This window comes from Myripristis murdjan, chromosome 2 (assembly GCF_902150065.1).
Source record: "Myripristis murdjan chromosome 2, fMyrMur1.1, whole genome shotgun sequence".
Classification (NCBI taxonomy): Eukaryota; Metazoa; Chordata; class Actinopteri; order Holocentriformes; family Holocentridae; genus Myripristis; species Myripristis murdjan.
Genome location: NC_043981.1, coordinates 1,279,324 through 1,293,179, shown reverse-complemented (window position 1 = coordinate 1,293,179; position 13,856 = coordinate 1,279,324). Strand labels below are relative to the sequence as shown.

The window sequence follows — 13,856 nt, the reverse complement described above, 5'->3', positions numbered from 1 at the left end:
GCTTCCCAGGGCTGCTCATTCACAATAGTGTATTTCTAAAATTACACTGACTGACCAAAAATGAACATATCCAAACATACAAAAAAGGGGTATAAAATGATTTTATCATCAAGAACAGATTAAATAATAATAATAACTACAATAAATAAGTGGAAAGCCAAAAGGAAAAAAAAAGAACACACAGCATTTCAACAAGGCATTATAGATTTGTTTATTCTTCAGTCTGCTAAGACTATGAAGGTAAAGATGCTTTTCAGCTTTGAACTTGTGTCTTCTTGGGTGTTTAGCCATCCATTATGTATCAAAAATCTTCCATATCAAATATTTTCCATATTTTTTTATTTATTTATTTTACTTTATTGACAAAATCTCAAAGTCAGTTTTTACAGTACATTCAACAATGCAAATACGTGCAACAGTAGTAGTCTATACATTATATATACATAAAGTATATGCAATTTATGGGCAATGTTTGTAAGTATGTGTAAGTATGAAAAGGAAAAAAATATAAAGAAAAAGAACAAAACATAAAAAACAAAGTGGGTTAGAAAACATAAAGATGTTGGAAAACATTTTTGTAAACTGACTTGTGAATAAAACAAACTACTCATCAAAATCATGACATTTACAATAAAGTTGATCTTTACATCAATAAAGATTAAAAAAAGAAAATATAATAAATAAAAAATATATAAAATACATAAAGTAAATACGAAATTATAAAGAGAAATCACTTTGTTTCAGACATTGGTTTGATAGGAATATTATTTCAGTAAATCAGCCATGTACTGACAGAGAAAACATGCCAAACTGCTATGGAAAGATATTTTCAAGTTGATAATAATTAATAATCTATATAAATGTCATTTTATGCTGAAAAAGGCACTCTATGTAGTGTATTCACTCTGTCTGAATTCACCTATATACCTATATATATATATATATATATATATATATATATATATATATATATATATTTATTTTTTTTTTCAGATGAACCAGATCATTATTTTGGCTAAATTTCATATATACAGAAGTAGATATGCCTGTAACACACCTTCATTTTTTATCCACCAAAAAAAGAATGTGAACAGTACATTCAATATTACATTCTTGTAAAAAACAAACCAAAACGAACAAACAAAAAGCTGTTAAGACAGTAAACGTGTAAAACTTTGTAAAGTCTTTGTATAAACTCTTAATCTTTTTGTTTTCTTTTTTTTGTATACCCCCATTACTGGTGGCTGAATGTTTTGTTAATAAATGTAATACACATTGTTTGAAGCTGTGGATGCTCACTGTACATTTCTCAACTCAAACTAAAACAATTCAACTTACAAGGTGTTCTCGCGAGAATTTGACGGCGGAAGTGTTGGTCGTCTGACCTATCATATGACCAGCTGTCGTTTGTGACACTCAGCTGGAGTATGTGTTGATCATAATTTTGTTGGAAGACTGTTTACGTTCGTTCGACAAGATGCAGAACGTCATAAACTCAGTGAAAGGCACGGCGCTCGGCGTGGCGGAGTTTCTCACCCCGGTTCTCAAGGTAAAGCACGCTGCTGCGCTAATAGGTGGCTAGCATCCGCTGCTATAGCTAACATGAAAACAAACGTGTTGAGCGATGATGTCGCCGAAAAACAGCAGCTAACGATGTAGCATTCAGACAGCACTGCTTCCTCTCTGGTCGCTGTTAACTATTAGCGCTAGATACTGGCTTCTAAAGACCCAAAATGTCGACCTTGTATGAATACTAATAATAATTTGCACGTCGGTTGTACAGGGGCGTTTACTCCTTGGTTTTTGACAGTTGGAGGTTGCTACCTGGCATTAAAGGCAGACTGTGCCGTTTCCAGAGGGAGGGAACCCCACCTTGTTAGCTGTGATAAAGAAAGAAGAATTCCACTCTGTCCTCAAAAGAATACAACTAAAATAGAAGGAATTCAGGAAAACTCTTTTACCTCATAATAACCTTAAATTCAAGAGCATTTCCTTACATTGTTGCTGTTTTTGTGTACACTTGACATCTAAATAGTAGCTTCAAATGGCAGATGCATTAACCCTCCAGGCATCAGTTTAACTGCAGGTATCCCTCTAAGCCAGGGGTTTCCTGACTGTTTCCAACTTTTTGTGTTCAATACCTTCAAACGAAATCATTCTGTCCCTGGCTGGGTTGGCGGGGTTAGGTTCACATTAGGGGAAATTACGATCACACACAAACATAACAACAAGAGAAAAAAATGTAACTAAAGAAGGTAAGCAGTATTGAGTTGACTTTTATCCCCACTTGAAGTGACTTTGCCCTAGGAACCAACATATGAAAAGAAAACTTGGCTTCTGTGAAGTATTAGATTGTTTAGACATTTTACTTGTATACTAACAAATTGATTCAAAGGGATGAAATAACATAAACCATAACCATAAAATGTGAAACTAAATAGTCACAGTGAAAGTACACTATTCCTCATTTTGCTGAGAAAGCCCAGGAAGGCCTTCAAGGATCCCTGGGAACCTCAGCACCCCCACTTTGAAAACCAGTGCTCTAAGATATTGTGTTGGTTTTGTTATTGATCACAGGAATCGAAATTCAAAGAAACAGGAGTAATTACACCAGAAGAGGTGAGAGCAATATTTCATGTCCGTTCTCAAATTGGACTGTTATTTTAGCCTGCAGTATCACTACATTTATTATTCAATCAGTATCATATTCTCAAAATTATAGCACCTCCTCATTCCTTTTGTTGTCTTGTGTTTCTTTTTAGTTTGTGGCTGCTGGTGATCACTTGGTTCACCACTGCCCCACGTGGAAATGGTGAGTGCTTGCTTTGAGTTGTGTCACAGATGTGCTCCCCTGGTTAAAATGCTCTCACATGTGTCTGCAGCTTTCTGCTGTCATTGATCATTGTGGTCACATGAGGGAGTTAATGGCTCAGTTTCCAAATAGATCAGGGGTCAAAAGAGCTTCTTAGCAATGTGTAGTGTTTGTTTGAACATCATATATGTCAGATTGATTGGATTTACCTCATGAAGTAGGGGCTGGGTGGTGTAGCCAAAGTGTTCTTACAATAAAATTTGATTGTTTTGAATGTTTGGCCCATTTACCACAGTCTACCCACATTTTACATTGTAAAAAAAACATTTTGCAAATCATGTAGGGGTATTAAAGCTTTCACAACTTACAATCAAAAAATTGTTTTTAAATTAGAATTTTTGGTTGAAACAGCCACTTTATAATGTTTTGCCTCTGTTGCTAACAAAGTTGCCATTCATAAACTACAGAACTGATAATTGGTTGTGTGACAGTCCCCAGGGACTGTTTTCTGACGGAGAGACCGCTTCACTCAGTTTCAAGTCATCAAAATACAACAGTGCTGCTGCTTTTAGGAGAACTAATTTGGGTGACTTTATTATGGTGATGGAATACTGCTGTGAATAAAGTGTGAAGTCTCTGAAGCTCAGTGTAGTGGAATGAATGGAAGCCAGTGGCTGGATAAAAGGGAGGAAAATGATATTTCAGTTGTAAAACATGACAGCTTGCTTTGGGAAAAGATTAGCAGAAATGTGAAATATATACATTTTGTCGATTTTCGCTTAACATACAATGGTATGATCCTATAGAGAGTACTGTGAATGAATGAAGAAAATTTGAGGTGCTGAACAGGATTTTCTACTGAATTATCAAAAAGAGTTTTGAAATTCAGTTTTTTAAGAGGTCAACAGCTGAAAAAAGAAAGATTTGTGCATGGGCTGAGAAATTTTAGCTGTTAAGGAGTGTGGTGGAGTGTAAGGAGTGTAGAGGAGTGGAAAGGAAAACTAAGGACATAAGGGTTTTGTGTTTCATAGTGTCATAGTGTCAGTATCACAGAATACACCAGCAAGGACATGTTCTGTCCTAAGGGAAAGCTAAAGGAACAGAATGTTCATTGCATTTTAAATGCAGGCAAACCTGTCTTTTCTGATATGTAGTGATTGTATGGAGTTAATGTTTGACTTTGCTAATGTTTCAGAATTTGTGCTGTGGTTACTGTTGTGATTGTCAGTAGTAATGTAGTTGGTAGTAGGCTTGAGTGGTAGGCTTAGACATCTCTTGCTGGGTTTAAATACGTATGGCCCATAGAATAAGGAATGCATAGGAAAAAAGTGCCTTTCTTTTATAGATTCAGCAATTTTTGCTGGAGGACACAGTGATGCTTGTTGCCACAGTGGATACCAACATATCAGTGGGCTGAATGGAGATGATGTGCGGGAATTTGACTTGAAGATAAACTTATATGATATGGCAGTCACTGGGATTAAACCCAAAATACTTTGACTCTCACCTCAACATAGCATCTCTGTATCAGTGTAACAGAAAGAGGAGTGTCTGTATTTTTGACAGTATTGAAAGTCATATCTTCAGGATTTCTACATACCCTGGTATACTGTAGTACCTTGATTCTACCTAAGCCTAGTTGGTAGTATGATTACTGCCAGTAAAGGGATGATTCTCTGTCAAATGAGGAAGCCGCATTGTAGCAATACCTGCTTGTGTGGATTTTCAACATGTTTCAGTGTACACTTCTCTATTTCATGCCTGATTAGACTATAACCCAATATTCCAGTCAACCAAAACAGTGGTGCTGCTGTGGTGGGGGTATAGCTCTTACTGTACAACCTACGACTTCTTAGAAGGGTCGTCTCTGATTTTGGGGAATATCAGCACATAATCTGGGTTAAGGTTTGCTGTGTGAATTTAGGTTACAATCAAGGTTAGAACCAAAGCAAGAATGAAAATGATAAGAATAAGAATCTAATCAAAACTGTGCTGCAGCTTTCTGAAGACATTAACCCGGGGGCTTTGATTTCAGTGAATCAGTGAAGGGCTAACTGTAAGACCTGGCTTAATAAGTACAAAGGCTAACCTAAACCCTGGGCTGCAGTAAATACAGGGCTTAGATTAGCCTTAGGCTAAGATATTTAGGTGCAAAAAGCTTTTTTGGGCCAGTGTTCTTAGTTCCAGCCTAAGTAGTTTTTCCCTGAGACATAAGAGACACGTAACCATTGCTGTTGCTTACGCGATACATCTCCCCTTAGGGCATCTGGTGAAGAGGCCAAGGTGAAGCCATATTTGCCGCAGGATAAACAGTTTCTCCTAACACGCAATGGTATGAGGTGAATTTAGAGTGCTTACAAAATAATTCATTCATTTCAGTTTGCTGTTTTCTTCCAGTTTTTTTTCTCCACAGAATATTTGAGATGGAATCTGACTGAAATTGCTGTAACATGGACTTTAATCATTCCATATTAACCGCTCACCCTAGCAGTTCATATTTGTTATAGTCAAGCACAGTCCCATTACTTTCCACAAAAATACTCTCTCCCTCAAGCTATAAACTGGACAACTAAGATTTAAATCTGTGATCTCATCAAAATTTTAAATCTAGGAACACTCCTTGGAGAGTGAGTTGGATAAGGCCAAGATAACAGGGATAGCACTCAGGGGATAGCTTTTGTTGGTGCTGAAATGTTTTGTAGGCTAAAGACTGGGTTTCCTGTTAATTGTCTATGGAGCAACTCAAGATTTTGCATGATCGTGGAATGGGCCTTAGGTATTTGACATTTTATGTAATGCCTAATTTTTTTTTTTATCAAGAGCAAAGTAGCTGCTGTGATTTGGGTTATCAGAGGGCATATCTATGTACCCCATATTTTGACCTGTACTTGCAGTTCCCTGTTACAAGCGCTGTAAACAGATGGAGTATTCAGATGAGCTGGAAGCCATCATAGAAGAGGATGATGGAGATGGGGGCTGGGTGGACACTTACCACAACTCAGGTAGGACACATTGTTTCAGTAGGCCTATGTGATGTCACAGAATGGCTGCATGTATTTTGAGCATGGCTGTCTCTACTGTAAAAGGAAGGCCCCACACTTGCAGTGTTAGTGCCTCTCAACCCACCATCACGTATCTGGTTATATATGGAATGGGAAGGCCCTAATTAACAGAATAATGGATGCGCTATATAGGAAAAGTGGGACTTTCATTGTAACTTGTTTATTACCTTGTGGTTTCGAGAGGTCCTAGTACAGTGATTGCCATAAAGAAGTACCACATACTACCATACTGAGCCACAAAGAACCTAACATACACAATACCAGAGCCATAGTACCACAAAAAACACAGTCTATTATTTATGGTAGCACCTTTATGGTAGACTGTGTTGTGGCATTCTTTGTGGTTACTTATGCTGCTCTTTGTTTGTTGGGACTTAAACAACTATGTCTGCACCTTTTAGTTTCTAGAAAAAAATATTCTATCTACCAAATATGAATCAAGCTATAGAATTACTTCAGCGTTTAATTTTACAGTTTAAATTGAACATAGTTTTTCACATTTTGTCCGATAAGTTGCTTATTTTGCTTATGTTTGTTTGTTCCAAATGCTAACTGTTAGGATCCTGCCATTGACATGGACTTCCCCCCAGCTAACATTCTTAAAAATAACTTCTTAATGTTTTTTTTTTGTTTGTTTGTTTTTTTTTTGTAATGTTTTTAATGTTTTAATCCACTGAAATTGTTAAATAAACAAAGCCTAAAATGGTGTAAAAAAAAATCTTGACTGCTGGGGAAAAAATTCAACTGCACAATTCTTGTGCACTCTAAGCTCTCTGTGCTGGTCTTCAGCTCCAGCAGTGGCTGGCAGCTTCCTGAAAGCTATGTGAAACACATCTCTGTGGTGGCTGCTGCTTCTTTGCTGTGGACTGATACAGCAAGTGCTGAAGTTGTGCGGATGTTGACAAGAGGAAAAGTATCATTATAAACATTAACTTGAACAAACTGTGTGCACTTGGTAATCATATGTGCAGTCTAGTTTTGGAAAGTAACACATAAAGTGATATTAAAGCTTCTATGTGTGGATTTGGTGTTTTTTTTTTTTTTTTTTTTTTTTTTTTCTTTAAAGAATGTTAGCAAGGGGGAAGTCCACATTAATGGCAGGAGACTAACAGTTACAGCCATCCAGTATCCAGCATCCTGTAACAATGAAAGGAACATAGCACCACTACTGTCCTACAGAACAGCTGGGGGGTGAAATTATATCACATTATTCAAAATGAGTGAACTGCCCCTTTAAGACAAGTTCCTCAGCCGTTCCTTTGCAGACTCTGTGGTTGTGAAGATAAAGGTTGTTGCATCACTACAAAAAGTCTTGGGTTGTCACAGCAGGTTACATTGTCCCATTGTGACAGTGTAATTTAGCCAGGAATATTAACTGCTGTTGTTTAATTTTATTTTTTCAGTAAGATTCATTTCAGTTATGGTATAAAGAATCTGTTAAAAAAAAAAAAAGTATATGGTCTCCACAATTTTTAATTCTAATGCTTTTTGATAGGTGTGTTAGGAGTTACAGATGCTGTGCGAGAAATCTCATTGGATAATAAGGTATGGTTCATAACTTTCTAGTTCCATGTTCATCTGGTTAAATGGAATGTCAATTTTAAAAATCTAAATAAATAGATATAAATGATTAAATATAGTACAATCAGATTTATTTCAATATATTAAGATACAGTGGATCTCAGCCACTAGTATACTCGCATCAAATGACAAAAATCTCATTTAAAGGTTTTCATTTCAGAACTTAAGTTAAAAAGAACTTTTTTTTTTTTTTTTTTAATATATCAAGTGATCAGTGTACATATGGTCTGGAAGAGTTTCACTTGCAGATGGAAAATAAGCTTTTCAGATTTTTAGCCATTTTTATAGATGCTGCAAAGGTCAGCAAGCCTTTTCCAGCCATCAGGTTAAACATTTTTTTGGAGTTTGAACAGCGGTAACCATACAGAATACACCTTTCAATTGTATTGATCTCTTAGGACAACATGAATATGAATGCCAGTCCTGCAGTATGTGGCAATGGGGACGATGACGATGATGATGACGAAGACGGAGAAGCAGCAGATATGGAAGGTACTGCCATAAGACTGACAAAAGTTCTTAATACATCCTCATGGATAGAAGCAGCTATTTGGTTCGGTCCTGATCAATTTCCTGACAGAATCCAGCATGCCTGAAGTGTAACACTCTTGTCTTTGACACTGTCCTTTCAGAATACGAGGAAAGTGGCCTATTGGAAACAGATGAGGTAAAATGTTCAGAGGCCTACATCATAACACTTATGTTGCCTGATATGGTATTAACATACTTTTTGTCCTCTCTTCAGGCAACCTTGGACACCAGTAAAATGATAGAAGCTAAAGCCAAAGCCGAGCCCGGGAGTGAAGATGCCATTCTTCAGACAAGAACATATGACCTGTACATTACATATGATAAATACTACCAGACCCCTCGACTCTGGCTGTTTGGATATGATGAGGTACTGGACCTGAGCACAGGACACATAAGGCCTTCAGACCAAATCAAGTGACATTATTTTCACAATGCATTTTAACCTGCTTAAAGCAGTAGATGGGCAGCATTTGCCACATAGGACAATAGCTTCTGCAAGTTGAGAGAATCCCAGCGAGTATTTGATATTCAGTTTACTTTTTTGTGTTTGACAACTTAAGCAACTACATTTGACAGTTGACAGGAAGCACATTGTGCACCTGCCTGAGAGTAAATATCACCATTTAAACAATATCAATACAACTTGTTTATCTCTCTCTTGGAGACATCCTCTGCCACTGTTTCAACATGAGCTGGCCAGTCGGCAGCTTATAGTGCAGACAAGGTCTGAAAGCGTGGAACAGAACAGAAAACCACCTGCTTGGTCTGTCAGGGGAATTACCTGACATCTTATATAATTAAGTGCAAATACCATTTGAGCCAGAGTTCTCTAAACCCTTCAAAGTTTGGCCCTCCTCCCCGGCTAAACTAACCGCCAGCAGTGAGCTTCTGTTTCCTGGGATTCCGACAGAATGCATACTGTTGCTGTCCTGTCCAACAGAAAACAGGCCAACACCTTGTTGCTCTTCATCCTCATCCTCTCCCTCAGTGCTCACCAGCAGGTGAAAGCCAACTCCAGATTCATTCTTGTTGTGGAACGAGCTTTGTCCACTTGGCGTTTAGCCTCGCTAGGTTCCCTTTTGTCAGCAGTCTGTGTCTGTGATTTTCATAGCTTCCTTGCTGTTGATCTGGCAACACACTGAACTGTTACAGTTCAGTCAGCAGTCTGCAGTCTGTGTCTGTGATTTTCATAGCTTCCTTGCTGTTGATCTGGCAACACACTGAACTGTTACAGTTCAGTGTGGAACTGTTACAGTTCAGTGTGGCACAGGAAAACAAGAAAACTCAGACAGAGGACAGGATCTGTGGAGATACACATGGCAGCACACACTTCTAGTGGCTCAGAAGTGATGATTGAGAGGGATTATTTTTAGATGAACACCTTGTTGCTCTTCATCCTCATCCTCTCCCTCAGTGCTCACCAGCAGGTGAAAGCCAACTCCAGATTCATTCTTGTTGTGGAACGAGCTTTGTCCACTTGGCGTTTAGCCTCGCTAGGTTCCCTTTTGTCAGCAGTCTGTGTCTGTGATTTTCATAGCTTCCTTGCTGTTGATCTGGCAACACACTGAACTGTTACAGTTCAGTCAGCAGTCTGCAGTCTGTGTCTGTGATTTTCATAGCTTCCTTGCTGTTGATCTGGCAACACACTGAACTGTTACAGTTCAGTGTGGCACAGGAAAACAAGAAAACTCAGACAGAGGACAGGATCTGTGGAGATACACATGGCAGCACACACTTCTAGTGGCTCAGAAGTGATGATTGAGAGGGATTATTTTTAGATGAGTCTATACATTGTTTCTTGGGAAAATCCTACTCATTATGCCTTTAAACTTTTGAAGGAGCTCATTGAGAAGCTGTCACAGTGTCAGATGACCTTTATAACCCTTTGTTTCTAGAATATTTAGTTACATTCCTTTTTATTACTTGAGTAATTCCAGCTGAGATTTAACTTTATGTGGTTTGACCTGAAAATTGTTTGGTTTGTAGCTGAAAGTGGCTGAGGACTGACGTTTATCCACTGACCAGTTCTCTTTTGTCTTCCAGGACAGACAGTCGCTGAGTGTAGAACAGATGTATGAGGACATCAGCCAGGACCATGTGAAGAAGACAGTCACCATTGAGAACCATCCCCACCTTCCTCCTCCAGCCATGTGCTCTGTCCATCCCTGCAGGTGAGAGAAAATCAAAAGCCATCCTCATTTTCCTCTCTGATAGATAAAGACAAAGAAGGAAACACAACAGCAGGGTCTACACATGCAGCTAACAAGTATTTTCATTGCTGATTAATCTGTCAGTTATATTTTTTAAATTAAATATTCCATCTATAAAATGTTAAAGCTAATGACAATTGCCTATCCCAAAAAACAAAACAAAACAAAAAACTAGACAGTACCTCACTTGTGTTACTGTTACTTTTCACTGAAAAGGTCCTTCATTGGATTAAGAAGTAATAAATGGAAACAGAAAATAAAATCACTTCCAGCATTATTATTCCATTACTGGATGCATGGTGTCAGGAACCACTTGCAATACTTTTGTAGACCACAAGGGGGCTGCAGCCCACTGTCATAGAGAATTAGTGCTCTGGGGCAAGTCAGTCGACAATGTTTTTATTGAAGTGTTTCTTCCTTACTCTTTAAATATGCAAAGTCTAAAACTGATGGCTCATTGAAATGACAACAAAAACATGAAATAAGCATTTCATATCTTTTGGCAGACAAAGAAAACCACATAGGCTCTACTAACAAAAGTTGTCCTTATTCACTTCATTTTTCTTTCTTATTAAGTCTAAACGGCCCACACTTGACCGTAGGCGATTTTGCATTGTGCACCTTAAATTAACAAACGTCTCCTTTATTTCCAGACATGCTGAGGTGATGAAAAAGATTATCGAGACTGTGGCAGAGGGAGGAGGAGAGCTGGGAGTGCACATGTATCCTTCCATTTTAATAACAGTTTGAATTAGATGTGTGTGTTTAATGCTGCCTCTTTTGATGTGTGCATGAATTGTTCTGTGGCCTGACTTGTGATGGAAGCAGGATACCCACTGAGTGAGATTCTTTAGACTGTCGTACAAACTCAAAAAAAATCCCGATTGGGTATCAAAAGGCAGAAGAAAGCAGCACATCAGAAAACCAGAAAACAAGAGACCTCACCTCTTTTGCACAAATTTATTTTTTATTTATTTTTTAATGCCCACTTATTTACCCTGTATTACTGTACACTACACTTTTTTTTCTATATAGTCATATTTTCTCATCTTTACCTATTTAGATTTGACATATGCATTCTTTTTGGCAAATATATTCTTTTTTTAAAGTGTGTTGTTTACCAATTAATATGATCAGTTATTTGGCACAGCATCTTTTATCTACCCATTCATTTGACTTGTGGAAGTCACAGACTGTGCCTTGCCTTCCCCAAATAGGGCATATCTCACCTATGACAGGTACATCTTGTCCCCTGGTTAGTAGTAGGTGATAAAAGGGGTTGCCCTTCTTTTCCTTGATATGATGCTCTGATTAAGGTGTGACAAAAAATGTCAGCATTTTGGCCCCATAAACAAGTTGGTACAAAACAGGTGAAGTCTCTTGTTTTCTTATTTTCTGATGTGCTGCTTTTTATGCCTTATGAACATTGAAATGTCAAAGTTCAGCACTCAGCACTTGGCAAGGAAGCGCACCTGCATCCACAACAATCTGCTTGCATGTTTGTGCATTCCACTCTTCATCTGATTAGTAATGAGTGTGTATTTCCTTAAGCTGATATTTCTTTTAGTCTCCTAACAATGTGCTCTTTAGGTTGTTGTGCAGTTGTATTCTGACTTTTAACTTCATGAGTTATGTATTTGAGATTTTGCTTTGTTTGAGCATTTTTCTTAACTGAGAGTTCCAGGTATCTTTTGATTTTCTTGAAGTTTGTCCAAGCTGTAATTCCCACAATAGAATATGACTACACAAGGCACTTCACCATGTAGCTTGATCCATACAAATGTGCTACTGCAGATATCTTCAGATGGGGGAGGAACAGGATTTCTGCCCTCATCTCACAGCAATGACAACAGCAAGTTGAGATTACATCAGGGAATGGGATTCTGGAATATTGGTGTTACTCTGAAACACTTTGCATAGGGATAGGACCATTGAGAATGTTGGCCTGCAATAAGGCCATCAGATCATGTCTTTCCCAGTGAAACAGGCTTCATATGGTGACCAATCTCACAGTCTTTTTTGGAGACTTTTTTTTGGAGAATTTTAACAGTCTGCTGCTCCTCCCCCTTTCCACTCTCCTTTATTTCAAACCTAAAATATTTTCAGAAATACTGCAAACTTGGGTATTGCCAAACCTTTAGCGTTTTAATAAAATATAGATGGGTTCATTACATAATAACAGGCCTGTTTCTATGGAAGTGCAATACACTCACTTAAGAAAAAAATATCTCAGAATTAGGAGAAAATTTTCATGGATTTTTTTTTTTTTTTTGCGCTTTTCTGAATTACTGGGATAATTATCTCAGAATTCTGAGACAAGTTTTCATGAAAAAAATGTGCTGTTTAATTAAGTGAATTATCTCATTGATTTAGAACAATAGCCTTTTCCACATAAAAAAAAAAAAAAAAAAAAAACCTTCTCTCAATTGAGATAATTATCCCAGTAATGCAGAAAACCCCTTTTTTTCTTTCTTGGGTGGATGCAGTATGCTTCTGTCTGTTCCTCACTGTTTCCATTGCACTTAAAAAATCTGCAGTCGTCAGTACTTGACTGCCATGTCTTCAGTATAAATGGCACGGGTGGGCTGTCTGTTGTGCTTGGCTACACTATATTCACCCTAAAATCATACCAATAGCTTCAGATTGTCTTTGGTCAGCAAATGCTTATCAAAATCTTGCTCAGCTCCAAATATTAAAAGAAAAAAACTGAAATACAAATGGATTCCTGCTGTCAGCATCTCCATTGTCAGTAATAGTCTCTGAACTACTGTATCAAATAGCATCATAAACGTCATTATATTGTCATAGTCCTTATACCTCACTAGTTCCCATGGCAGTGCACTTGGGTAACATGTTCTTCTTTTTTTCTCGGGCTTTTGCAACCTTCTGCTTTCTGTCCCTTGCTGCTGGCTCGTGTGGAAACCCTTGAAATGGCCAAGAAGTTTCTTTTCAGCAGCTCTGCTTTCTCAGTCTTGTCTCTTTGGAGGTGTGTTTCAGATTGTATCATAATCGTTATGCATAAGGACCCCTCTCTGAAAGTTGCCTGAAATCACAGTTGTGCAACATTTTCACAACATGAATGGAGCATCCTTTTACTCTAAAGCCACTTAACGCCGTTCCATACATCTTTCGAAAAAAGTCTTGATGTTTTGGTTGTTTACAAGATTGTGGATAATGAATAGTTAACTATATTTGGATAATTATAGCAGCATGTTGCTGAGAGTACTTAACATACATCTAATAAAGTACCTGATTCAATAACTCTATTTTTCTGCTGCTTGCTGATCTGTTTCCTGATGTAAGTGTTCAGCTGTAACACCCGGCATTTAAACTAATGTACAGTTATCAATAAAGATGTTGCAAATATTGCAAACAGGCTGCAAGTAATTTGTGGTTCACTTCAGGCAATAATTTAAGACTGCAGTCACATGCTTTTGTCTTCATGGATGGTCAGTAGACCTTACATCTCTGTATGTAGACAGGTACTGCTTTATGTTTCCAAGCATTCACAGGACAGTTAAGAATCCATTAAAGGAGGTCAAATCGAGTCCCCCTGGGTTGACACCTAAGACAATATTTGAATTCAAATTTAAATTCAGGCAGAAATTGCCGTTTGAAAGAAGCTCAGATTGAACTGAAGAGAAAACAGCTGATAAGATG

General features: G+C 37.8%; 1 protein-coding gene across 1 annotated transcript; it reads left to right on the top strand.

Moving 5' to 3' along the window:
* The first annotated feature begins 1,370 nt into the window (after positions 1-1,370).
* atg3 (autophagy related 3) lies at positions 1,371-13,569 on the top strand. Its single transcript, XM_030071291.1, has 12 exons — positions 1,371-1,549; positions 2,578-2,619; positions 2,763-2,812; positions 5,074-5,144; positions 5,707-5,814; positions 7,370-7,419; positions 7,854-7,947; positions 8,088-8,122; positions 8,201-8,353; positions 10,030-10,157; positions 10,850-10,918; positions 11,881-13,569. The coding sequence occupies exons 1-12, from the start codon at positions 1,478-1,480 to the stop codon at positions 11,960-11,962; spliced, it is 954 nt and encodes a 317-aa protein (XP_029927151.1). The 5' UTR covers positions 1,371-1,477; the 3' UTR covers positions 11,963-13,569.
* The last annotated feature ends 287 nt before the right edge of the window (positions 13,570-13,856 follow it).